Source organism: Ahaetulla prasina, chromosome 4, assembly GCF_028640845.1.
Source record: "Ahaetulla prasina isolate Xishuangbanna chromosome 4, ASM2864084v1, whole genome shotgun sequence".
In the NCBI taxonomy this organism is placed as follows: domain Eukaryota; kingdom Metazoa; phylum Chordata; class Lepidosauria; order Squamata; family Colubridae; genus Ahaetulla; species Ahaetulla prasina.
The window spans coordinates 31,518,127-31,544,218 of NC_080542.1; the positions used below are offsets into that span (position 1 = coordinate 31,518,127).

The 26,092-nt window shown below is 35.7% G+C and overlaps 2 protein-coding genes across 2 annotated transcripts; one reads left to right on the forward strand and one right to left on the reverse strand.

Moving 5' to 3' along the window:
* Window positions 1-337: 337 nt before the first annotated feature.
* On the reverse strand, window positions 338-6,382 carry LOC131198326 (olfactory receptor 14A16-like). Its single transcript, XM_058182827.1, has 2 exons — window positions 6,372-6,382; window positions 338-1,253 (listed from the first exon to the last, which is right to left on the reverse strand). Exon 2 carries the CDS (start codon window positions 1,250-1,252, stop codon window positions 338-340), a length of 915 nt encoding a protein of 304 aa, XP_058038810.1. The 5' UTR covers window position 1,253; window positions 6,372-6,382.
* Window positions 6,383-8,679: 2,297 nt separating this feature from the next.
* LOC131198153 (olfactory receptor 14C36-like) lies at window positions 8,680-9,384 on the forward strand. The gene has a single exon (XM_058182657.1). It carries the CDS (start codon window positions 8,797-8,799, stop codon window positions 9,382-9,384), a length of 588 nt encoding a protein of 195 aa, XP_058038640.1. The 5' UTR covers window positions 8,680-8,796.
* The last annotated feature ends 16,708 nt before the right edge of the window (window positions 9,385-26,092 follow it).

Genomic DNA, 26,092 nt, shown 5'->3' on the forward strand with positions numbered 1-26,092 from the left:
ATTATTTGTAGGACAAAGATCCTATAGGAGAAATGCTACATCTACAAATGCTAAACCAATTCCCAAGTTTCACTTGAACTCCTCTAAAATGAGGATTGGACTTTCCCATAAATTTAGAGCTCTTGAGTTGCAGACAAACTTCCTCCATGAAGGCACAATTGATTCTGCTAATGGTGGACAATAATCTCTGTTGGATTTTTCTCTTTAAGGAAAACAAACGAAGAATCAGCATCGATCAATGATCTGTGCAAAAAAATGGTGACTTTTGGATTAGCAATTATAGTTTCCATTAAAAGACAATATATAAGGGAAAAAGAAAAAGTCTTAAAATAAAATATTACAATCTCCACAGTTTAGAAAGCACAGATTTTATATTTTTATTTCTTATGCTGTAGATGATTGGATTGAATAGGGGTGGGAGTAAAGAATATAAGGCAGTTAATGTTAAATCTAAGTAAGATGGAATGTCAGAGGGAAATCTCAGATAGGCCAAGCACACTGTTACCAGAAACATAGAAAAAACTATAAGGTGGGGAAGACAAGTAGAAAAGGTTTTCTGCCTTCCCTTTACAGAAGGAATTCTCAGTACTGCCTTGAAGATCATGGTGTATGAAAAAATGATAAAAATAAAGAAACCAAACCCTGCAGTGATACTACCTACAAGGAATCCAATTTCAATTAAATTAAAACCAAAGCAGGATAACTTTAGCAATTGTGGAATTTCACAAAAAAATTGGTTGACAATATTAGAACAGAAAGAGGTGGAAAAGGTGCCAGCAGTGTGCAAAATTCCAAAAAGCAGACCTGTAACTCCCACCAGAATCATTATTTTAGTGCAGGCTTTCCAATTCATAATCATCCCATAGTGCAGTGGATAACAAATAGCAACATACCGATCATATGCCATGACTGTCAGGAGGAAGAAATCAGCACCTTCAAAGCAAGCAAAAATAAAGACTTGAGCAATACAACCCAAGTAAGAGATGTGTCTGATGTCTATGAGAGAATTTATCATTGATTTGGGGATGATGACTGAAACAATGCCCAGATCCTGCACAGCCAAATTCATCAGAAACAAGTGCATGGGGCTATGCAATTGATTATCTAAAGCTACTGCAGAAACGATTAGAAGGTTTGCTGTTATTGTTGCCAGATATAACACAAAGAACAAGAAGAAATGTAGAATCTGTAGATGTCGATCTTTGGAGAATTCCAGGAGCAAAAAGGAAGACACAATGCTTTGATTCTCCATGCTTAAACAAAGATGAAGATGAATGCTACATCTTGAAGGAATTTGAGACAAGAGAAACAATAATTAGAACAGGTCCACAATATTACTTATTTAATTTATCTGATCAGTTCATTCTTCTCATATCTCAATCCATTACTGATTACGGAATTCATTATTAAGTTCTCCTATCTATCTCTCCCCATTCTAATCATACTCCTTGTGTAGTGCTTAAAATAAAAGAAGCTGTCAAAAACACTCTCATCCATGGAACTTCAGTTAGATCTTTGGCTAACCAGTTTCTCAGCACTCATAAGATTGCAGTAGTCAAGACAAAATTGAGAAAAGTGACATATATGGTGCCTTGATCTCCTGGAGGAAAACAGGACACAAATTTAATAACTAAATACAATGTTATCATATTTTTTGGGAAAAGAGGCTTTCCAATTGCCTCATTTTCTCAGTTTCTCCTACACACAACCAGACATACACCCACATGCAAGGAACAGAAGAAATATAATGATTTTGTCAGCTGCTCTGGGAGTTTTGGCTAATAGTATATAGCCAAAGTACTATGTAGTAGAGTAGAGTACTCTACTACAGTAGAGTACTATGTTATAATTTCATCTATAGTAGAGTATTATGTTATAATTTCATTTGTTTAAGTTACCTTCCCAATATTGAAATTATAGAAATGAATCTAATAACATTAAATAATGCATATTTCAATAAATTCCAATCTATCCTAGAAAAAAAATAAACAGTTTTTCTATCAAATATTCAAATAACTTACTTTTTAAAAAAAACACAAAATTGTTTCTTTTGATGCATGCCTTTTAGACTCAGTATTGATTCTGTATTGGTGATATACTACTCAACTCTTGTTATATTATGTAAAGATGTATCATCAGTGGGAAAGTTTATATTTGGCAACCATAATAAATCTATTGGCATCTCTCCAGATTTAATTACATAGCACAAGACTATAGAGTCAATGTTAGACAAAATATTATATGGACCATATTATTATCTATCTTCAAAAATGAATTGAGAAAATATGTGTGAAAAATGTTCTAGAACAGGTCTTGTCACTTTGTTTCATGGGTATTTTTTTTCATAAAATTTCACTAGTATCTAGTGACATAAGTGAGGATCATCACTTAATTATACATAGTTTGAAGAAGCACTTTTATATATTAAATCTGGGTCATCTGTCCACTTAACAGAATACTGCAACTCTTTAACTTTCCATGATATCATTTGCTGAGAATGAGATTATTATGTGTTATGCAAAGTGGGGCTGCACCAACAATTAGATTAGGGACCCCCAACATTTTGGACACAAAAGAATATTTGTAATTATGCCCATCTACTTATAAAGTTCTTGCTTCTCCTCATTTTATCTTCTAGAATGTCTCTCATTTACCACCATTTTTATTTTCTAAAAATGCTTTAGATAATCACACTTATCACATAAATTGATTTTGATTTCCAGATTGTCATTTCAGCCCTGTTCAGGCCTGTTTCAAAGTCTTGCTATTGGCTCAAACTTTTCAGTCTCATCCTGGTTGTTTTGTCACCACTTCTGTGACTTCTTATTGAGCATGATGATACCAATTATTTCCCACTTTTGGTGTTTCTCGTTGTTTTCCATATTAGGATCTCTATTTGGAAGCTTGATATTTCATCAACATACCATCCTTGCCTTTCATCAAAATATGGCACACTAAATTTTATGATAGGGTTTGTGAAAGACTCAAGAATTCTGTATCCTTTCCATCTTAACTCACTTCTTAGAAAGATGTGTGGTTCTGGAAGCACACTTCTGCGGTTCTGCAAACTATTTTTCTCATTTTCTGTTTAAGGTTGTGTTTTGCAAAATGGCTGTGCCTGAACATACTGTACTTTATTGTGTTCAACAGGCTTTACTTGATGAGCTGGATCATAGAAGATGAAGGTGTGACATACCAACAAAAAGTTGTTTTTTTTAATTTCATTTTGTCACAACAGTATACACAAAACATCAACATAAAAAACACACATCATAAAAGAAATATATATATATATATAAGCAAAAGCATGCAACAGCCATGTTAATTTGATATATTGAATGGAAACAATAGGACAGGAATGGTAGGCACTTTTGTGCTCTTATGCACGCCCCTTATAGTCCTCTTAGGAATGGGGTGAGGTCAATAGTAGACAGTTTTTGGTTGAAGATTTTGGGATTTTGAGTAGAGACTATGGAGTCAGGTAATGAGTTCCAAGCATTAACAACTCTCTTACAGAAGTCATATTTTCTGCAATCAAGTTTTTGATTTAGTTTTTGATTTAGGTTATCCTCAGCAGCAAGAAAACCATGGTTTGAGGATGCCAAGGGGCACGTGGAAGACTGCAAAGCAGTTTCTGATAGAGATTCCCTATCATCTTTACCTTCTAATTATTAGAGGATTCTTACAAACTTGCTCTTTATCTGTGTTACAAAAGTCTCAAGTGAATCAATCTGTGTATTAATTATAAGAGTATTTGGGAAGAAAATTTCCTAATAATGGAGGGAAATACAATGTCCTCTGTAATAGCAATAGCAATAGCCCTTAGATTTATATCCTGCTTTACAGACTTCTCTACAGACCCCAACAATCTGGGTCCTCATTTTACTGACCTTGGAAGAATGGAAGACTGAGTCACCCTTCAGCCTGATGAGATTTGAACTGCCAAAATGCAATCAGCTGGCAGTCAGCAGAAGTAGCCTGCAGTACTGCATTGTAACCACTATGCCACCTGAGTTCAATAATAAAGTTTCCACCAAAATTTCCATCATGCAGTCATTTCCTTATTCATGCAGCTATGAAGCAATAGATTAAGGAAGAAACAGCTGAAAGAAAAATAGCAAATAGATTTCATTTCCTCTACTCTATACACCCTTTCCATACATGTACATTTGGAAAAAAATCAGACTGTTACTTCAGCCATGGAACACTCAGACAGAATGTTGTTTCAGATAGGAAGAAATGGTGAGAAGTATAAAAGTTTTTAATAAAACACTTGTCAAAAAGATAGATTACACTACCTGACTCTGTGGTCTCTTCCCAAAATCCCACAAGCTTCAACCAAAAACTGTCTACTATTGACCTCACCCCATTCCTAAGAGGTCTGTAAGAGGCGTGAATAAGAGCACAAGAGTGCCTACCGTTCCTGTCCTATTGTTTCCTTTCATTATATCCAATTAATATAGTTATTACATACCCATACTTATATATATGTTTATATATTGTATAGTTATTTCATGCTTACGCTTATATATACTGTGTGACAAAATAAATAAATAAATAAATATTCTAATATCTCTTTGTTTAACCGAAGTTGGCCATTGCATTTGTCCTATTACCTCACCATTCTATCACACCAATATTTGTTACACTGATCAAATATACATTTTAAGACATGGGAACATAAAGTTTTCTTCTTAAAATTTGACTTTTCCTCTAATGCTGACCAATACATAATTCTATGCTTATTATTGCAGGATTTGTGTATGCCTAGTCTAGTGAAAAGAAGGACTAGGGATGAATGATAGCAGTGTCCCAATATTTGTGGGGTTGCCACAAAGAAGAGGAAGTCAACTAATTTTCCAAAACTTGAGAAGGCATGACAAGAATGGAAATAACTCTACATGGAAGAGGTAGAAACCAAAGGTCTAGACTCCTCCACAGGAATTCCACCCACTTACTGGTATAGATATGTGGATGATACTTGGGTCAAGATCAAAACACAGGAATTGAAAGCGTTCACCAAACTTATTAACTCTGTGGACAAATATATCAAATTCACATGGGAAGATGTTAAGGAAAACAGTCTAGCCTTCCTGAACAGTGCAGAACATATAAAAGAAGACAGAAGCCTTAACACTGAAGTTTACAGAAAACCCCACACAAAGATCAATATTTACATTTTAATTCCCACCACTCACTGGAGCACAAACTTGTTGGAGCACAAACATTGGAACCCTACATCACTGAGCTGAAAGCCTGCCTAAAAGCAAAAATGGGGGAGGTGGGGAGGAGAAAGAATGAAAATACATCCAGGAAGCACTTAGAATGGGTAGATATCCCAACTGGGCCTTCATCAAATCTCAAAAAAAGACCCTACAGGAGCTCCTCTATAACAGATAATGAAGAGAACAATAAACAAAGCAACATTGTCATTCCATATGTATGTTGCAGGCATATCAGAAAAGCTCAGGAGGATCTTCAGCCAACATAACATACTTGCACACTTCGAACCCAAGAATACACTCAGGCAGAAGGTTGTCCACCCCAAAAGTAAAATACCCAGACACAAACTGAACAACTTAGTATATACAGTACCATGCAGTGAGGGCATTCTTTTGAAGACAGCAAAGTCACATTTGGACAGAGAGGCTGCTGGTATGAAAGAGGGGTCAAAGAAGCCATCTATGTCAAAATTGAACAGCACTCTCTCAACAGAGCGGGGCGGGAGTGGGGAATACAACATCACCTATCTCCAATCTACAACATAGTACTTTCAACAGTTCCAAGAAGGCTCCACATGCATTTGCATTACTCAGGTGACCCTGATGATGCAGATAAACCTCCAGGTGACCTTAATAACTCACCAAAAGAATGCAAATAACCATCTGTCTGCCAGGAATATAAATCCTTCCATTCCTCACCATCCAGTCAGAGCTGAAGAACATTCTTGGATGAGAAGCAAAACATCTTCAAAGAAAAACCAGGAAGTCCAGCTGCCTCTTGAAAAAGCATCTTTGGGACCACCATGACCTGGATGACTGAGAATCTCCATAGACATGGATGGAAACTAATCAAAGAAAGAAGCAACCTAGAACTAAGGAGAAATTTCCAGACAGCAAGTTGCGGGTGCCCATACAGACGAGATTAGACAATTATTTGTCTGAAATAATTAAGTCTTCTGCTTGGGGCGGGGGGGAGGTTGAGCAATAAAACATCCAAGAACCCTTCCAATTCTGTTATTCTGTTAAATACTGTTGTTATTATTCTCTTAGGTAAACTGAAAAAATTACCAAATTGTGCAGGTTTAACTTGTTTCTTAATAGTTGAGCTGCATTACTTTTTAAGCACATACAAAATCTAGTTATATATGCTTTTCCTTTTTTAAATACTATATTTCCTTTTCATGCTTTCTATTTTCCTTCCTACAGTCATGAATAAATTCCAAGGAAATTCTACTCTTCATAGAAAAACAAACTGGGGGAGATACCCTTTTATTGTTGCTAATGCATTCAGCTCATTTTATAAAACAATTTTCACCTAGGGACCACCATACAAAAAGTATGTCAGTATTTTTCAGAATGAGTCCTATATCATGATGTTATATTGCATTTAAAGATGGCACCTTGCAGGAGAAAATATTTAAAGATGCCTGAATTTGTTGAGTTAGAATGAAATATTAGCCATTTTAGCACCAATGTTTCAACAAATTTGGGGTAAATTTTCATAATAGGAATAATAATCATAAATATGCAGCATCTCTTTGCAGAGTTTATTTACATGCTACGTAGTACAGTACGAGGGAATAATTCCATATAACATCACCTATAAACTGAGAGCAACAATAAGTTTTAATGTCTTTTGTTTACCACAAATAAATATATTAGTAGCATTTCACTCCCTAATAATTTCACAAAGTACTGCATATCTTAAGATTTCCTAATGAAAATAATGGTTAAATTAGGCACCCTTTAGAAATGCAGCAGATTATGTGAGAACCTCATTTTACTGTTCTTGTTGCATCAAATTGGGATGGACATTGGAAATCCATTGATATGCTCAATTCTGGATGCTGCCCAGCATTAGTGAGGTCTCATGTATCTACATTTTCTTAACAGTGAAAGGAAAAACAACATTTTTGTCAATGAATTGCATCAGACTTGCAATTGTTCACTTATGCATAGATACATTTGGCACCGCCTTATTATTTCCCCATGGAAGTGATTTTGAAAACATGAGGAAGCTGTAGCTAATGGACTGTATTTATTGGGATTTATCTGCCATTCCAATTATACCGACCCTGACTAGAAAGGTAGCCTTAGAATTCAGATTCTGAAGATGGTACGTTACAGTTAGAAAAATCAAACCTTTCTTCCTTTTGGTTTTAACTGTGACCTGTTAGTGCTGAGTTACTATGCTTGGAGAAATGGGAGAAAATCTCCGGACGCCAAGATCATTCAGGTAGTCATCATATGCCTCTATTTTTCAGTCCTGCTCAAAACTATTATGGAGTCACAATTGTGAAAACTGAATCTGCAATCAGAAGTGGAGAAGATGAGTTAAATAAATTATAAATTATAAAGTCTGAAGAAAAGAAGAAACAGAAATGGAAGATGTCAGATAATATATTCATTACACTCTGTTGAGTAAAAACTGAAAGGAAAAATGTAAGGAAGCAGAAAAGTAAAAAATTGTCAGTCATTTGCTGTATCAGTTTAATTCAGTTTAGGGGGGAAATGAATCTATTAATGTTTTATAAAACCTTATTTTTCCCTTTTAAAACTTTCTATTATTTCTCATTCTATTCCTTTGAAGATTTTCAGAAATGTCTATTTTTTTCAGCAGCATCTTTTTCCCAGGTACTCATTTAACAAAATTTAAAACACTGAACTTTAAAGCTATATTCTGGATTCTACATTTCAGTTATTTTTATTTTTTACTACAGCTAAGCTATTTTAGTTTGGGCATTCACCTGTTGGCACTGATTACTAGAGCTGGAGAAGATAGTTTGTTTCCTATGGAGATTAGAGGTTTGGTTAAATTTGTGTTGTGAAAATTCTTTTAAAGTTGGCACTTGCTCTGCATAAAACCTGAACACATTTATATGATCTGTTTTGAGAAGCATTCATTTTAGGAAAAGAAAGGTGAGCGATGAGTTTAAAATCTGAGACATAAATGGAAAAAAGAAGTGTCACACACAGAGAAAAGAAAGGTCATTGTTGGAATATACTATATAATAGAAAAGTATGTTAATTTCAATATAACATTATCTACATCTTAAAACTCTATCTTCTCAAAGAATGAATCATATCAGAAAGAAGTAGAGAGGCTATGAAATACTGTTATAACTGCTGCAACGTAAGTCATTAATACTTCTGAGGGAAAAATAACTTGTAAATAAATTGTAAAATAAATTTATCTCTAATTTATATTTCATTTTTCTGTAGGAGACATCATAATGTCACACCAAATAGAACAAGTATACTGGGTTTTTTTCTTCTGGGATTTACTGGAAATCAAGAGCTACACATCACTCTCTTCCTAATAATGTATCTTTTTGACCTGATGGGAAATCTTCTGATTATTGTTTTAATAGCAATCAATAGATATCTGCATACACCAATGTACTTTTTTCTAATCAATTTATCTATTGGTGATCTTGCTATCACTACCTCAATTATACCCAAATCTATAGTTAATGCCCTTGTGAACTCCAAATGGATTTCATATTCTGAATGTGTGATACAATTATTTTTCTATGTTTCTTTCCTATCATCAAATTTCTTCATTCTCACTGTAATGGCCTATGACAGATACATTGCTATCTGTCACCCACTGCACTTTACACTCATAATGAAGTGGTCCACTTGTATTCAAATGGCTGCTGGGGCATGGCTGGTTGGATTTCTGCATGCAGCTCTACACACAGGGAATATTTTTTCAATGACTTTCTGCTCCAACATCATCAACCAGTTCTTCTGTGAAGTTCCACAATTAATCAAGCTCTTTTGTTCTGATTTTTACCTTGGTGAAACCTGGGTTCTTGTGTTTGGTTCATGCTTAGGAGTGGGCTGCCTCTCATTCATTATCTTGAGCTATGTTCGGATCTTTTCCACTGTGCTCAGAATGCCCTCAGTTGAGAGAAGGGAAAAGGCATTCTCAACTTGCATCCCCCACCTCATTGTGGTTTGTGTATTCATTAGCAGTAGCCTCTTGGCTCATCTGGTACTACCTGCAAATTCTCCATCTAGGCTGGATGAAATATTTACTGTGCTATATGCTTTGGTCCCTTCACTGCTGAATCCAATAGTCTACAGCATGAGGAACAAAGATGTCAAAGCTGCTTTTTGGAAATTCCTTGGTTGGAGGAATCTGAGCAAGAAGTAACATATTAAAAAAAATAATTAAGAAATAATTTATTCTGCCATCTAATTATGAAATTAAAAATAACAATTTATAAATAGATGAAGGTTCATAATTTGGGATTTCTTTGTGTAATTTACTTGTTGATTTCAAAACTGCAATTTGTTATATATGGAGAATTAAAATTATATTTGTATATCATATGTTTCTTTAATTTCACTTTTATTAGTTTATCAAATATATAAAATACAAAGAAAAAAAACATGGAAAAGTAAGAAGAGAGGGAGGAAGAAATATAGTGTAATGGGAGGGGAATAAAGAGAAATTCACTGACTTCCAAATCTCTTTAGCACAGTAGAAGGTAACAACATTACAACCACAACTGTTTGCTTTTGCTAACAACCATTTCTATAACAATAGAAGAGCCATTTCTATAACAATAATCCTGTCTAGTTTACAAAAACAGAGTCAAAGTTTCATTATTTTGCCCCATTGCAAACATAAAATCCGGAAGCAATTTCAAAATAGAGACAAAATTAAATATAATCTCTTATTTGGATAAATGAATCAGTTTAACCATGCACAGGGATCAAGAGGCTTTCTATCTCTTTTCTCCCACACCCAGTGCTCTTAAGTTGGTTGCCATGAAAAGGAAACTGGTGCGCGTTCCTCCGACCTCCATAAGCTCTCACTACCAGTAATAAGCTCTCTGTGCAGAAGAGGAGGAAGCTCCTCAGAATCCCACTGTGTCTGAAAAATGCCACTTCTGAAGAACTGAAATAGGGGCGTACATAAGAGCAGAAACGTGCCTACCGTTCCTGTCCTATTGTTTCTTCCCCTATGTATATATATGTTTATAGTACCTTGTTTCTCTTCATATATATGTTTATATATTATATAATCCTTTATGCAATGCTTGTATATATTGTTACGACAAATAAAAATAAAATAAAAAAAATAAAAAAAAATAAAAAACCCTACTTGAATAAATAACTGACAAGAGTCTCAGAAGATGCTCATTGGCTGCCCCCACATGTGCGAAGCGCAACTGCTGAAAAACTAGGTGAGGTATTTCCAAATTTCATAATCTGTTATGGTGACAGATACTAGTTGCAGTTATAAACAGTAGCACTTTTTAAAAAATTAATTTTATCTAACTTTTATCTAATTTTATCTAACTTTCCTCAAAACTCAGGCACCCCAAGTTTGACATGGCATTGATAAGAACTGTATCCCTGAATATGAGCGAGAGACTTTTACCTTTACACTGGGCCTTCTTTGCCCTCCCAAAAATATGAATCATCAAGTAACTCAGGCAAAGTAAATAGTCTTTATTCCAGGGGAGTCTTTTTGTACAATACAGAAACAAATGATACATACATTTGCTACATGTGAAACATCAGGAAGCAAGTGATCAAAGAATAAAAGACGTTGATAATATGTGAGATTCGAACAATAAAGAATATTGATTCTACCTAAATTTCTACAAGTGGCAAATTTATGGCTTACATTATTTCATCCCAGCAGGTTTGTTTCTTCCTTGTATCTTCTTTAACATTAACATGTTAGAACAACTTAAGCAGTATGTAATTAGAATAACAATATGCAAGATGCTTTTAAACATATTTCCCTTTATACAAATCCCAGCTTTCTAAAAATGAGTTTTTAACAAGGATAAAAACTCATGCGATGTTCTATGTATTGTATATAATTTGAATTAAACAGATTATGGCAAAAGAAAAAAGAAAAAGTGCTGCTTCTGCTGGCTCTGTGAGTTGGAGGGTCAGCTTGCCTGGCTCTCAAGCCTGGCTGGAGGAAGCACTGCCTGCTATGACCCTCAATGAGTCAAAAGAGGGCCAGGTTGAGGGGGGGGAGGTGAGGGGGTCTGTGAGCACGTGGGGGAGGAGCAAGGGCGAGCAAGAGTGAAGGCAAGGAGCTGCGCGTTAACCCAGCAGGAGTGGGAAAGGTTTTGTGGGCATTACACATGGCTCTGCCCTCTACCTTCTTAGCTGGGCAATGGAGCAAACACCGCACAGCTGGCATCATGACTTTCACTTGTCTTTTTCTGGGTGTGGAGCTTCTGCTTGTAGGCACCAGCAGCAGGTCGAGGCAGAAGCATGGGGAAGGCAGGCAATCCCAATGCCCTGTGCTGCTGTTTGTTTGGCACGGCCAAAGGCAAGCTGAGAGAAAGTGGGATGGAGTGCTGCGGATGCCCCTCGCTCTCCCCTTTGGTGAAGGGGGGTGCACTGCTCCCCCCGCACTTCCCTACACATGCATGTGACCCTCCACACCCATGCATGCATGAACATCTCCCACATACAACCTTCCCCCCACTGCAGAGACCCGAAAATCAGCTGGCCGGCAGGAGGCGCATGTGCATGCACAGTGGAGCTGAGCTGGGCTTTGTCTCACATGCCTGCAGAGAGGGTTCTGTGTGCCACTTTTGGCATGCATGCCATAGATTTACTATCATGGCTCTAAGTGAACCACGAAGGTGTCCCATTGTTTTCAAAGTAGATGTCATTTACTTCTTAGGCTTAGTAAAATGTGGTAAGAGTTCAAAACTGTATTTTACACTCCAGTTTTAATGTTTTACCTCTTCCCTAGAAACAATTTTTGCCATAGACGTGATGCATCCTAACTTTCTTGGAATATGTATTCTTGAATACATTTTAATTATGTATTTTGGCATGAATACAGAGAAGCTTCTGCTAAATAAACAACAAAGTATAACAAGCCTTCTAGACAGATATGAGAATGGATACATCTTCTTCATTACTAATTTTAATTTATTTATTTATTTATTTATTTAATTTAATTTTGTCATAACAATATACACAAGCATAACACAAAAGATTATATAATATATAAACATATATATGAGGAGAAACAAGGTAGTATAAGCACATATATATATATATATATATATATATATATATATATATATATATATATATATAGGGGAAGAAACAATAGGACAGGAACGGTAGGCACGTTTGTGCTCTTATGCACGCCCCTTAGAGTCCTCTTAGGAATGTGGTGAGGTCAACAGTGGATAGATTTTGAATAAAGCTTTTGGGGTTATGAGAAGAGTCCACAGAGTCAGGTAATGCATTCTAAGCATAGATAATTCTGTTATAGAAATCATGTTTTCTGCAATCTAAACTGGAGCGGTTGACATTAAGTTTAAATCTGTTGGTAGCTCTTGTGTTATTGTAGTTGAAACTGAAGTAGTCATTGGCAGGAAGGACATTACAATGGATGATTCTATGAGCTAAACCCAGGTCCTGTCGAAGGCGACGAAGTTCCATGTTTTCTAGACCCAGGATATCAAGTTGGTGGAATAAGGTATTTTATTGGTTACGAGAGAGTGGAGAACTCTTCTCATAAAATACCTTTGGACACACTCAACTGTATTGATATCTGATATATGGTATGGGTTCCAGACAGGCGAGCAGTAATTCTACTGAATCCACTGATTTTATCATAAAAAAATATTTTCACTGCCAGATTGCCCTGCTGAGTATATGTCACCAACAGTTTCTGTAGGACAGGCAGAGACAACATTTTCTGTTCACCTTCAGCTTGCTACGAATGTCATCTTCACCCTTGTATAGAAGAGAAGTTATCCTTTCAGCATAATTTTTGACCACAATGCATAGAAAATTATAACTGTTGGGTTAAATTATATAATTTAAAAAGAAAATAATATTTTTATTTCAACAAGATCACAGTGTCTTGAGACATTAAAAGCAATTTTATTAGAAGTAATATGCAGTAATATTAATTGTATACATAAAATAATTTGTAATTATTTAGACATGACAGCATGTACTTTAAAATGCAAAATTAAAGTACACCTCTAATGATATTTGACTATTCAAGATGATTAAATTAGAAATTCAAGTAAACTACCACAATAAAGGGGGCTATACTTTGAGTAGCACCATTAACATCAATAGAATCTTAATCATGATTAATGATACAGTTTAGATTCTGTGATAGCCATAATTAAAATCATGGGGACAACCAAGCTAATTGCTGGGACAACAAATTATTATTATTAACAAGAGAAAGAAGGAAAATCTGTAATATTAGTTTATAATTTAACATTACACCAATAAAGTGTAATGTTAAAGATGCAAGATATCTATAGGTTTTCTTAGTCTTCCTTTCAAAGTCAATTTGGTGGACATGGAAATGATAAGGACTATAGGGAGATGAGTGTCTATCTTTTCACTTTTCATAAGACAAATTGCTTCAACTCTTCCGACCGGTTTTCTGGAAATGGTATCTCAGTTTCCAAAATCAGGGCCACAGTTTTTGGGAGATAGTGTGCCATCCTGCTCACTCACATACACACATAACTGTGGTTTAATGAATTTATTTATCTTCTCCAGCAATTTCCTTCACCAAAAACCCAGAACAGTCTCAATTAACTCCATCCACAAGCAGACCAATGCTCATCCACAGAGCAATGGCCAAAGAGTCCACAAGGCACGTGAAAGTTTCTCAATCACAATAAAGCCACCAAGCAAACTTAAATCCACAACACAAGAGAATTCACAGGGCAAGAAAACTCCAGAGTTTCCAAGGCATGATCCAAGTCAAGGCACGGTATAAATCCCAAGCAAGGCAGGAATCACCATGACCAGAAAAGACACAGCTAAAAAACAAACATGTTGTTCCCAACATCACCTCCATCTGTCTGCTGCGCTAAATAGACAGCTTCTGATACAGCCCATCAAGAAGGGCCAGGATTTCTCCTAGTGAGTAATCTGGGTGAACTTTTCTGCTTCTGCCTTTTCTCTGCCCTGCATGGTCTTGGATCAGGTGCAGAAGGCAGCTCCTCTTCCTCATCACTGACTGGTTGCAGCTGCATGCTCTCCACACCTGGATCCTCAGGACTGTTCTGCTGCACTTCAGCCAAATCCCTCACAGACGGCTTTTCAGAGCCATCAAACAACTCAGCTCCTGACATGCCAGGAACTGGTTCATCTTCCCCCGAACTGAATCTAGAGAGGTAACTGGGGAAGCACCTGGGGAGTCATCACAGATAAACTGAGATAACCAAAATGCAAGACAGTGAAAGTGCTTTGTGATACAAAGTGGGTTTGTGTCATGACAGCCTTTACCGTGTTGCTTTTGTATGAATACTATATGAATAATATTGAATCAGGATAATGATGTTCAGAAGCTACATTTCTTAATGATGAATGGGGAAATTATTTGGAATAAAATTAAAAAATTGCATCAGCCTTCAAAACTTACTATTGTAAAAGTCCCTTGATCATAAATGATCTTAGAGATGCCCCACTGTTTCCCATGAAAGTAATCTGGTAATGTAAGGAAACTCTTTTCACAATTTTTATAGCATGTTAGATAAAGACAATAAATTCAGGCATGAAAAGTCATCCTAAAATAAGAACATTTGGATGCAAAGATCAGTCAGTCAGTCTCTATATGGCTAGAACAATTTATTCTTTTCAAACCCAGCTTTTTCTCCATGTAAACTTATGAAGTGACAGGCCTGACAATAAGAAAGTGAGATAATGTGTTAGATGTGTGAGAAATAGATATAAGCTCATAAGATAAAAAGGCAATGGAAGATATCAGGTAATATTTTACTTGTACCTTGTTAAAAATTGTAGGAAATAATGTAGAATACTCAAGCTGTGTTAGATAATAGAAACTGATCTGAACATATCAGTTTCATTTTTCATTCACAGAAAAATCCATCAGTAAATATTTTATCTCTATCTTAAAACCTTATTTTTCCTCTTTTGGTTTTCTGATCAACATTTTAGATATTTTTTTGAATTTTCATTTAAAAAATGAGTAACGATTTCAGTTGAGCTGTGTATTTTTATAAACGTTGCTATCTCATTTTGAGTTAGTTGTCCTCAAATATTGGCATTTCTGCATTTGGTATTCTCAGATGTTTCTGCTGATACATTTTCAATATTTCTTTTAGGATGTTTACTTGTAGTCAATTTAAAACATGTGACTCCAAAGATGTATTTAATGCATTGCTGTTTCATTAAGTATGGAATTATCATGATATTATTATTATATATTTCTTTTTAAAAATTGAAATTCTGAGCTTAATACTGAATTTTAAAGAAACTCTTGTTGAAAAGAAATAATTTTGGATGTCGTTGTGAAATTTATACCTATAGTATTGTGCAGGAAGAAAATAGTTTAAACTGAAAATTTAGAAAATTAACATTTTATGTCTCCCTAACCAGAGAAGATTGTGTTTTCAGTATCATTATTTAAGAATGTTGAACACTAAAATATAGCAACAAAAACAAAAAATATGACAAAGGAATCCACCTTAGGAAAGGCAAGGTGGGAACTGAGAAGAGAACTTGGAAATCAGTCCCGGCAAAAACCAAAACCAGATATGACAGACAGTACAAATGATGAAAGATGAGATTAGCATTAGCATAAAGGTATGTTTAGAATATAATGTGGAATTAATGAGGATCACATAAGAAACAAGCAGGATGAATTCAATTATAAACTATTCTTTGCATCCAAGAAATACTACAGTTTCTCTGTTAACTTTAGTAATATTTACTATTTTGTAAAGTATATTTTTCATATCTTAAGAAAATGCATCTATTAAACTTATCAGAATGGTACACAATGCTATTACAAATAAGAAAAACTGCTCATATTCTTATGAAATAACAGAATTGGTCATACTATATACCATAATAATATTACATTGCATGATATTATATGCTATTACATTGCTAATATGTGCATTTCATTTTTCTACAGCAAAAAATACAAAGTCCTGTCTAACAGAACAAATGTAACACATTTTGTACTTCTTGGAGTTTCTGGAAATCAAGAGCTTCAGATTCTATATATTATACTCTTCCTAATTACATATCTTTTTATTTTGGTGGGAAATCTCCTGATTGTTCTTTTAGTAGCAGTCAGTAGTTATCTGCACATTCCCATGTATTTCTTTCTCGTCAACTTATCCATTGGTGATCTTTATTTATTTATTTATTTTATTTGTCACAACAGTATATATAAGCATAAGCATGAAATAACTATACGATATATAAGCATATATATAAGCATAAGTATGTAATAACTATACAAAATTTGGATACAATCAAAGGGAACATTAGAACAGGAATGGTAGGCACGTTGGTGCTCTTATGCATGCCCCTTACAGACCTCTTAGGAATGGGGTGAGGTCAATAGTAGATAGTTTTTGGTTAAAGCTTTGGGGATTTTGGGAAGAGACCACAGAGTCTGGTAGTGCATTCCAGGCATTAACAACTCTGTTTCTGAAGTCATATTTTCTGCAATCAAGATTGGAGTGATTCACATTAAGCTTTGTGTGCTTCTGTATTGTGATTGAAGCTGAAATAGTCTTCAACAGGAAGGACATTGTAACAGATGATTTTATGAGTTAAATTCAGGTCATGTCGAAGGCGGCGAAGTTCTAAATTTTCTAAACCCAGGATTTTAAGTCTGGTGGCATAAGATATTTTGTTGTAATCAGAGGAGTGGAGAACTCTTCTTGTAAAATATTTCTGGACATGCTCAATTGTCCAGAATGATGGACAATTGAGGTATGGGTTCCAGACAGGCGAGCTGTATTCAAGAATTGGTCTAGCAAATGTTTTATATGCTCTGGTTAGTAGTGTAGTATTTCTGGAGAAGAAGCTACACAAGATTAAGTTTACAACTCTTAAAGCCTTTTTTTGCGATGTAGTTGCACTGGGCTTTGGCACTTAGATCATTTGATATGAAAACTCCAAGGTCTTTAACGGGGTGGGGGTCATCTACAAGGTAATGTTCATCGAGCTCGTATTTAGTGTTCAGATTCTTTTTTCCAATGTGTAAGACAGAGTGTCGTGTCCCACTCCTCCGCTGACAGCCGGGTCGGGGAAGTCCGTATCAGGCGTGCCTTTGCAGCTCTGCCAAAGTCCTAGCAAAGTTCTCAAGGCAGGCAGGAGACCAGGAAGTGACTTCAGCAATTCAAGGTAGACTTTGCCTGATTCAGAGAATGCCAGAAAGCAGATCCTTTATATAGGCCATTGGGTGTGGCTCCATGACTCAGCACTTATCCAGGCCTGCCTCTCCCTTCCTTTTGCTGACACCACCTATCAATTCTCCTGAAGCGAGGATTGCTCCAGGCTCCAGCTGTTGGTAATTGACATTCCTCAGGCTCACAGGTCTAGTTGCTCTGTTTGCCTGGGCATGGAGCCAGGGCTGGGGGCTGGAGGCACTTCAGGCACTTTGTCTTGTTTGGCCTGTCTGGGCATGGTGCCAGGGCTGGGGCCTGGAGGCATGCCAGGACATTCCTTAGCGTTTGGAAGGAGATAAGAGGGGCCCGGCAGCGGGGAAAGCGAGCGAGACACAACACAGAGCATTTGCTGGTTGAGATTTGGAGTTGCCAGGTTTTTGACCATTCTGACACAAAGTCAAGGTCTTTTTGAAGGATAGCTGTATTGTTGGTAGTGTTAAATAGTTTAACATCGTCAGTGAAGAGAACAGAATTACTTATAATATGGTCACAGAGATCATTAATGTATAATATGTAGAGTGTTGGTCCAAGAATGCTGTCTTGGGGAACGCCGCTATTGACAGGAAGAGAATTTGATAGGGCCTATTTTGACCACTTGTTGTCTGTTTGACAGGAATTCTGTTATCCAATTGTGGAGGGGTCCGAAGATGCTGTAGGATTTTAGTTTTAGTTTTAGGAGAAGTTTGTCATGTACCACTGAGTCAAAAGCTTTACAGAAGTCTATGTAAATTGCATCTATTGCTTTGCCCTGATCAAAATTTGTAGTCCATATGTTTTTGCAGTGAAGAAGTTGTAAATTACAGAATATATTTTTTCTGAAACCAAATTGTTTATTAGAGAGTAGCTTGTTTGTTTCTAGGTGGAAGGTGATGGATTGGTTGATGAATAGATTGGTTGATGATTGATTCCATTACTTTGCAGGTGACGCAGCATAAAGAGATTGGTCTGTAATTTTCAACTAGGCTGGGGTCTCCTTTTTTGAAGACAAAAGTATGGTTGTACTTCCATCATAATTTCTACATGCTTTGCTACACACTGGCAATATTTTTTCAATGCATTTCTGCTCCAACACTATCGATCAATTATTCTGTGAAGTTCCACAATTAATCAAGTTCTTTTGTTCTGATTCTTGTTTCAGTGAAACCTGGGTTCTTGTCTTTAGCTCATGCTTAGGAATTGGCTGCCTCACATTCATTATCTTGACCTATGTGCAGATCTTTTCTACTGTGCTGAGAATGCCCTCAGTTGAGAGAAGGGAAAAGGCCTTCTCAACATGCACCCCCATCTCATTGTTGTTTTCCTATTTGTGGGAAATAGCCTCTTGGCTCATCTTGCTTACCTGATGCCAAACTTTCTGCCCAGTTTGGAAGAATTGTTCACTTTTACATGCTGTGGTCCCTTCACTGATGAATCCAATAATCTACAGCATGAAGATGTCAAAGTTGCCTTTTGGAAATTCCTTGGTTGGAGACATCATGGCAAGAAGTGATGCAAACATTGCTTTGTGTAATTATTATATGAGATAATGACAACTTGTAAAAAGACAATGTTTCCTAATTTGGGTTTTGCTTATGTACGTAATTTACTCTAAATCATGATTTGTTACATGTGCAGAATCAAATGCATCATTATATATCATATTGTATTTTATTAACATGAAATATAGAAGCTACCCTACATAGTAAAAGTATGTTTTTCACATCCTACTTTCTATACAGAACTAACTGAAATTAAGTTTGGCATTAGAAGTCATGATATTAGGTGTATCAAGTAATTATGGATTATTTCTTCAGTTTCTTTTGTTCTTGATTTTGGAGGAGATATATTGATCATATTATCCTATAACAGATAATTTGGTTGATAGAATATAGGTGAGTCGGTTTTATTATACAGTGTGAGAATTAAATTGGTCTTTCTACAGTTTGTTAGATCAGCCTGAGGATGTACTGTAATACTTAAGTAGAGGGTGTCAGAATGAAATTTCTACATTCAATTCTTACCGTCAAAGAGAAGAATCACAATGCTGGCATTTCTTGTTGAATACGAAGACTCAATTTAACACAATGATAGTTATTTCTTCTCCTCATAGGCAGCAAGTCCAAATTCTTATCTCCAGTTTATTTCTCACTTCTTTTTTTAATCACTTGCTTCTTGTAGACCCTTTTATGATTTTGTGTGAAGTTTTGTGTAAGTCAGTGATGGCTGAGTAGAAAGAAGGGAAGATGCATTGGTACTAAAAATTAAAGTAGAATAAGCATTATTTTTGTTCATGTATCACAAAATTATATCAGATTCTGTTTTCAGGAATTTCCAAAAAGCTAATAGAGGGGGAGATGAATGAATATCAAGAGCAGGTCTAGCAATAGAAAAACAATTCCTGGCCACTTCCATCTTCCTTATTTCTTGAAAGAGGGGGGACTGCTAGGACAATTTTCTGGAATCTATATGTCAGGCAAATAGACATGGGGTATTTATTGTATAATTATATCAATGTACATATTTTTTCCTCTTTCAATTTATTTCAGAAGGCCAATCACCTAAAATAGAAATGTTAGTAAGTTCTAATAAACTTTGATTAGATGAATAAATTCCTCCTATCTTTATAGCCCATATCATCAGGCTTGTAAACCAAGAGTAGTCTGAAAAATATTATGCTGAGATTTGGAATAGCAGATCCTACTGGAGATGATTTGAGAAAATACTGAGATTTAACATTTAGTGCACTGTTCTGCTTCTGTCCCTCGTGACATTTTAAAGGGAACATTTAAACAAAGAAGTAACTGTGTTGAAAAAATTAAAATCAAAAGGTACACATCTTATTTTATCTACTCTGAAAATAGTTCTTCAATAAGAGTGGAACTAAAATATCATATTCACTTTACCTGGCAGTAAATTGAATACAATAGGAGATACTTGTAAGTAGAGATGTCAGGATTGCTCTGTAATTTCTTACATACTAAGAATACCTTTTCAGGATGTCAGCTGGTTTTCAATTTTTTTAACTCTATTGTTTCTACATCACTGAGATTTGCACTCCTAGTGAATTTATATTGTATCTACACTTATGCTCCATTGTCTTTCAAAGTCAGTTTTTTCCATTACTTTGGGAAAAATAACTAATTAGTTACTAGCATTTTTCCTTAGTGAAAACAAGAAAACAAATAATTGTCTATATGCATGGCTTCATAAACTATTGCCTCTCAAAGTTGTTGTAACTAAATTTAACATCAGCAACAACAAAAAACTAGAGCTTATATATAAAGATAAAAGCATAAATAAACATAGACAAGAATTTATAAGCCTGTTAATTGAATAAACAAAAACTTAGAATGTGTAGAAGGTGAGGTTAATGATTTTAATTATGCGAAGTTTTTCTTTTTCAGCTTTGTAGCATCAGGCAGAAGTTACATTGGCTATATTTTGTTTCAAGGCAACTGGCATGAAAACAAAGTATCTGTAGATGATTTTCATATTCAGGCAGACTGCATCAGCATGACATCACAAAAGGTAGTGTGTGGTCTCCATGCAGATGGCTTTATCACAAGTCTAGCTGAGGTAACAGGACCCAGGTGAGTGAATCAAGATTTAGACTGAAAGTAGCTGTCTAATGCTGTGGTTCTAGATTTAAAAGAGAATGACCAGGAATTTTGGTAAGGTCACAGATTTTGTAAAAACATCCCAGGTGTTTATTTAATTGCTATATTTTAGGAAATCAACTTTAAGTGGTTAAAAGTCTTTGGAGATAAACAGGAGTAAAAGCAGGATTTATCTTCATCATAGTCCCAATTTGTATCATATCACTTCTGAGCAGGGGTGAAATGTAAAAATTTTCCCTACCATTTCTGTGGGCGTGGCTTAATTGGTGGGTGTGGCTTGGTGGTCAGATGACTGGGTGGGCGTGGTCAATAACAATAAATAATAAAAATAATTAAAGTATAAAAAACAATAAGAGGTACAAAAAACCAACTTTCACACTTTACACACACACAACAGCTGCAATTCACACTTCACACAGCCACAAAAAGCTCAAAAACCAACTTTACACATGCACAACTCACACACACACACACACACACAATCCCAGATACAGCTTTCTGAGATTTTGTGTGTTTGTGTAGTTAGAGTGAAACGCTACAGAAACACACCAAATCTCAGAAAGCTGCACAAATATTTTATTTTATTTTATTATTTTATTTTATTTTGTTTTATTGTGGACTTCAAATCCCAGAGTTCCTCAGCCAGCAAAGCTAGCCAGTTGATCACGGAGGAAATAGATTAGCTAAGTAATTGGTTCTGTCTGGCTGAAAGTGAAATTGCTTTCGGGCTGGAAAAAGAGCCATGTGTTCATCGGTAATCAGGTAAGTGCCTTAGAATCTCTACTCTTACTTGTAGAAAACATGTTTAAAAGCCAGGCTTCTAGTTCTACACTGTTTTTTGTTGGGCACTCTTGGGAGCATTTTGTGCAGTGAACCAAATGTATCTTTTATTGTCCTACATGGTTTCTTCTATCATTTCTTTAAAATATCTTGTAAGAATTGTTCTAGTGTCAAGTGCCCATTTATTTATTTGTTTTTTTTTATTTATTTAACATCAAATTGATGTTCTAAGAAATCAAGCTGATTGATTTGTTAAGATGATTGCACTATCAGCATCAATAGATCCAGTAGACGTACACTTGAGATTAACAGATTAAGAGAGTTAATAAAGAAACCTTATAGGTCATCTAGTCCAAATTTTGATTAATATAAATCTTTAACTCAAGTAGAGCAAAGACTGTAAAATGGGAGCATTGAAATGTGAGCTTAAATATATACATCTCCCTTTGTATTTTAGTTGATATTTAAATGGTTGGTAATGTTTATTTTCCTTTTCATAAACTCAAATATAGGTATAGATTTTATGGTATATTATGTCAGGACCTCATTTTATAAGGTTTTAATCTCCTACTTCATCCTTGGGATAATGTTTTTAATTTTTACACAGTGAACATCCCATGTAGATTTTTTAAATATTTATTTCCTTGAGGTAATATACAACTGGTTTCACTCTTCCTGAATGTTATCAGATACAGCAAATACAGAATAAAACAGTTAGCATGTCAAACACAGTCATATTAAAAAGTACATGCAAGAGATTTGATCAGCAATAGACCCCCTCAGGATATGACCCTAAGAGCCGCCAGGCCTGATAACAAAACCAGCTCTTGAGAAAGTTCTGGAAAGTAAGGTTATTATTAGCTAAGATGTTCTCCAGAGCACTGACATAGGTAGAATGCAGGTTGAAATTTACCAATTTGACAGATTGCATTGTCACAATGGGCAACTTTAAAAGGGATATTACTGGAAGTCACTTTAGGTTTTCTTCCAAGAAGTCTCTCATTTTGTATCCTGAACTTCATTCACTCAAAAATCAAACTAAACTCAGCATCCCATCTTCCAAGTTGTCTAAAATAAATAAGAAATACATTGCACCATCCAAACTTAAGCAACACAGTCATCAGGCTAGGATACACTTCTATATTAAGTTTATTATCTAAAGATTAAAATAAACCAACAAGAAAATAAGCACAGAGTTACAAAAACACCTCTTATTTTATTTATTTATTTATTTATTTATTTATTTATTTATTTATTTATTTATTTATTTATTTATTTATTTGTCACAACAGTATATATAAGCATAAGCATGAAATAACTATACGATATAAAAGCATATATATAAGCATAAGTATGTAATAACTATATGAAATTGGATACAATCAAAGGGAACATTAGGACAGGAATGGTAGGCATGTTGGTGCTCTTATGCATGCCCCTTACAGACCTCTTAGGAATGGGGTGAGGTCAATAGTAGATAGTTTTTGGTTAAAGCTTTGGGGATTTTAGAAAGAGACCACAGAGTCTGGTAGTGCATTCCAGGCATTAACAACTCTGTTTCTGAAGTCATATTTTCTGCAATCAAGATTGGAGCGGTTCACATTAAGCTTAAATCTATTGTGTGCTCATGTATTGTTGTGATTGAAGCTGAAGTAGTCTTCAACAGGAAGGACGTTGTAACAGATGATTCTATGAGTTAAACTCAGGTCATGTCAAAGGCGGCGGAATTATTGTTGTTCTTGTGGACAAAAAAGGACAATTAGGTATCTATGCTACTTTAGTTGATCGAACATAAAAGGGAGAGAAATATTTAATGGATGCATCTGGATACAAAAATGCATGCATTACTTGATCTCAAATAATTGCAAAACTTTGTTTAGGTGTGTAGTTAACTCATCTGGATGTGAGACTACATTGCTTTATTTCAAGTGACTATGGTGCACAGCTGGATTTATTCCTTTAAAAAAAACTAAATCATTTAAACTAAACAGCTTAAGCAAAACAAAAAATAGCAATTAAAAAAGTTTCCTTGAGAAATTCACAACTTTCTATATGTTAGGTAAAACCATAGACTTTGGGTAAACTTTCAGAATATGGGTTATAATCATACAGAATACAGATAATCCTTGATTTATATCTATTGATTTAGCGACCATTTGAAGTAACAACGGCACTTGAGAAAGTGACTTATAATCAGTCCTTACATTTACAACCATTGTAGCATTCCCACAGTCATATGATCAATATTCAAGTGCATATTTGCCCAGTTCTTCTCTGTATTGCAAATAAAATATTTATAATTTATGGTTTTCCCCTAAAAATTATTATGATACTGGAAAAAAGAATCTTAAGAATTTATAATGAAAATAATGTGGATAACAATGTGTACCTTTTAAAAAACAACAAATTATTGATCATTGGAGGTTTTTAAGAGGAGATTGGAAAGTCATTTGTCTGGAATGGTATAAGGTTCTCTAAGAGTAGATAGTTGGAGTAGAAGACCTCCAACAATTCCTTCCTGCTGTGTTATTCTGTTACATGTTGTTGATTCTAAGCACCAAAGATAAAATCAGCAAAATTCTCTACAAACACAACATCAAGACAGCCTTCTGCACAGACCAAAAAATAGCCAACATCTTAAGAAACCCCAAAGACAAGATCCATCTAGAAAACTAAGGAGTCTATGAAATATCATGCAAAATCTGCCCAGCCACATACATTGGACAAACTAATAGGAGAATAAATGCACACATCACAGAACACAAAAACACAGTAAAAAAAAAGAGAGAAAAAACCTCCCTTGTCCAGCACCTTAAAACCACAGGACACGAAATTGATTTTGAAGGAACCAAATTAATCTCCAAAACTGAACACCATAACAAGAGAATGATTATGGAAGCCATTGAAATAGAGAAACACCCCCAAAATATGAACAAACGGGACGATACCTCCTGCCTACCAGACATCTGGAAACCAGCCTTGGTCAACAAACGAGTCCCAGCCATGAAAATTGACCCCGGACCCAGGACAACACACAATGCCACCACCAATCATCCTCACCAGATTCAATCCCAAACCCACCCTACAGACGAAACACAACCCACCATCCAGAAGCCAGACCATGCTGGCACCACTGGCTGCTTCACCCCCCTCCGATCCCCCACAAAGCAGGCTACACGCACCCGGAACATATGACAGGACCTCGGACTCGGAGCCAGATTAGGGCCCGGGATGCTGCATCACAGCCATCTGCTCAAGACATCACATCACAGAACTTCAGAGGCCACAACACCAAAGCTCAGGAACAAAAAAACCAGGACCACACCCACACAGGATGCTACAAAACAGCCGACCAATCTGCAAACACCCACTCCATCTACCAATCAGGATGCAACCACAGAGCCAACCAACCCGCTCACAGCAACAATCCCCACCTCGACCAATCTGCAAACACCCACTCCATCTACCAATCAAGATGCAACCACACAGCCAACTAACGCACTCACAGCAACACTCCCCACCAGTATTTATAGAGAGACAGCAGCTCTGACCACTTTTTGCTCGAGAAGCACGAAGCCGAAGACACCAGCCTGAAGATGATGAGTGAGACCTCTTCGAAATTCGCCAAGAGACTCTCAACCTTACATGGGAAAAGACCCGAAAATGCCAAGATCTGCATATATATATATATAGATACAGATATATAATCTATCTATATATATATATAATGTATATATATAGATTTTATATATATATAATTTATAGTTAATGCTTTTATGAACTCCAGATGGATATCATATTCTGAATGTGTGACACAATTATTATTTTTTATTTCTTTTTCTTCTCATCAAATTTATTCCTTCTCACTGTCATGTCATATGACAGATACATTGCTATCTGTCACCCACTGCACTTTGCATCCATAATGAAGTGGTCCACTTGCCTACAAATGGCTGCTGGGGCATGGCTGGTTGGATTTCTGCATGCAGCTCTATATACAGGGAATATTTTTTCAAAGCCTTTCTGTTCCAACACCATCAATCAATTATTCTGTGAAGTTCCACAATTAATCAAGCTTTTTTGTCCTGGTTCTTATCTGAATGAAACCTGGGTGCTTGTCATTAATTCATACTTAGGAGTTGGCTTCCTCTCATTCATCATCTTGACATATGTGCAAATTTTTACCACTGTGCTGAAAATGCCCTCAATTGAGAGAAGGGAAAAGGCCTTCTCCACCTCCATTAGTTGGCAGTTCTATCTTTGCTTATCTGATATTGCCAATTAATTCTTCATCTGG

What these genes read in the sequence shown, in the direction of transcription:
- LOC131198326 (XM_058182827.1), bottom strand. Translation starts at nt 1,252, where the DNA reads ATGGAGAATCAAAGCATTGTGTCTTCCTTTTTGCTCCTGGAATTCTCC.
- LOC131198153 (XM_058182657.1), top strand. Translation starts at nt 8,797, where the DNA reads ATGGCCTATGACAGATACATTGCTATCTGTCACCCACTGCACTTTACA.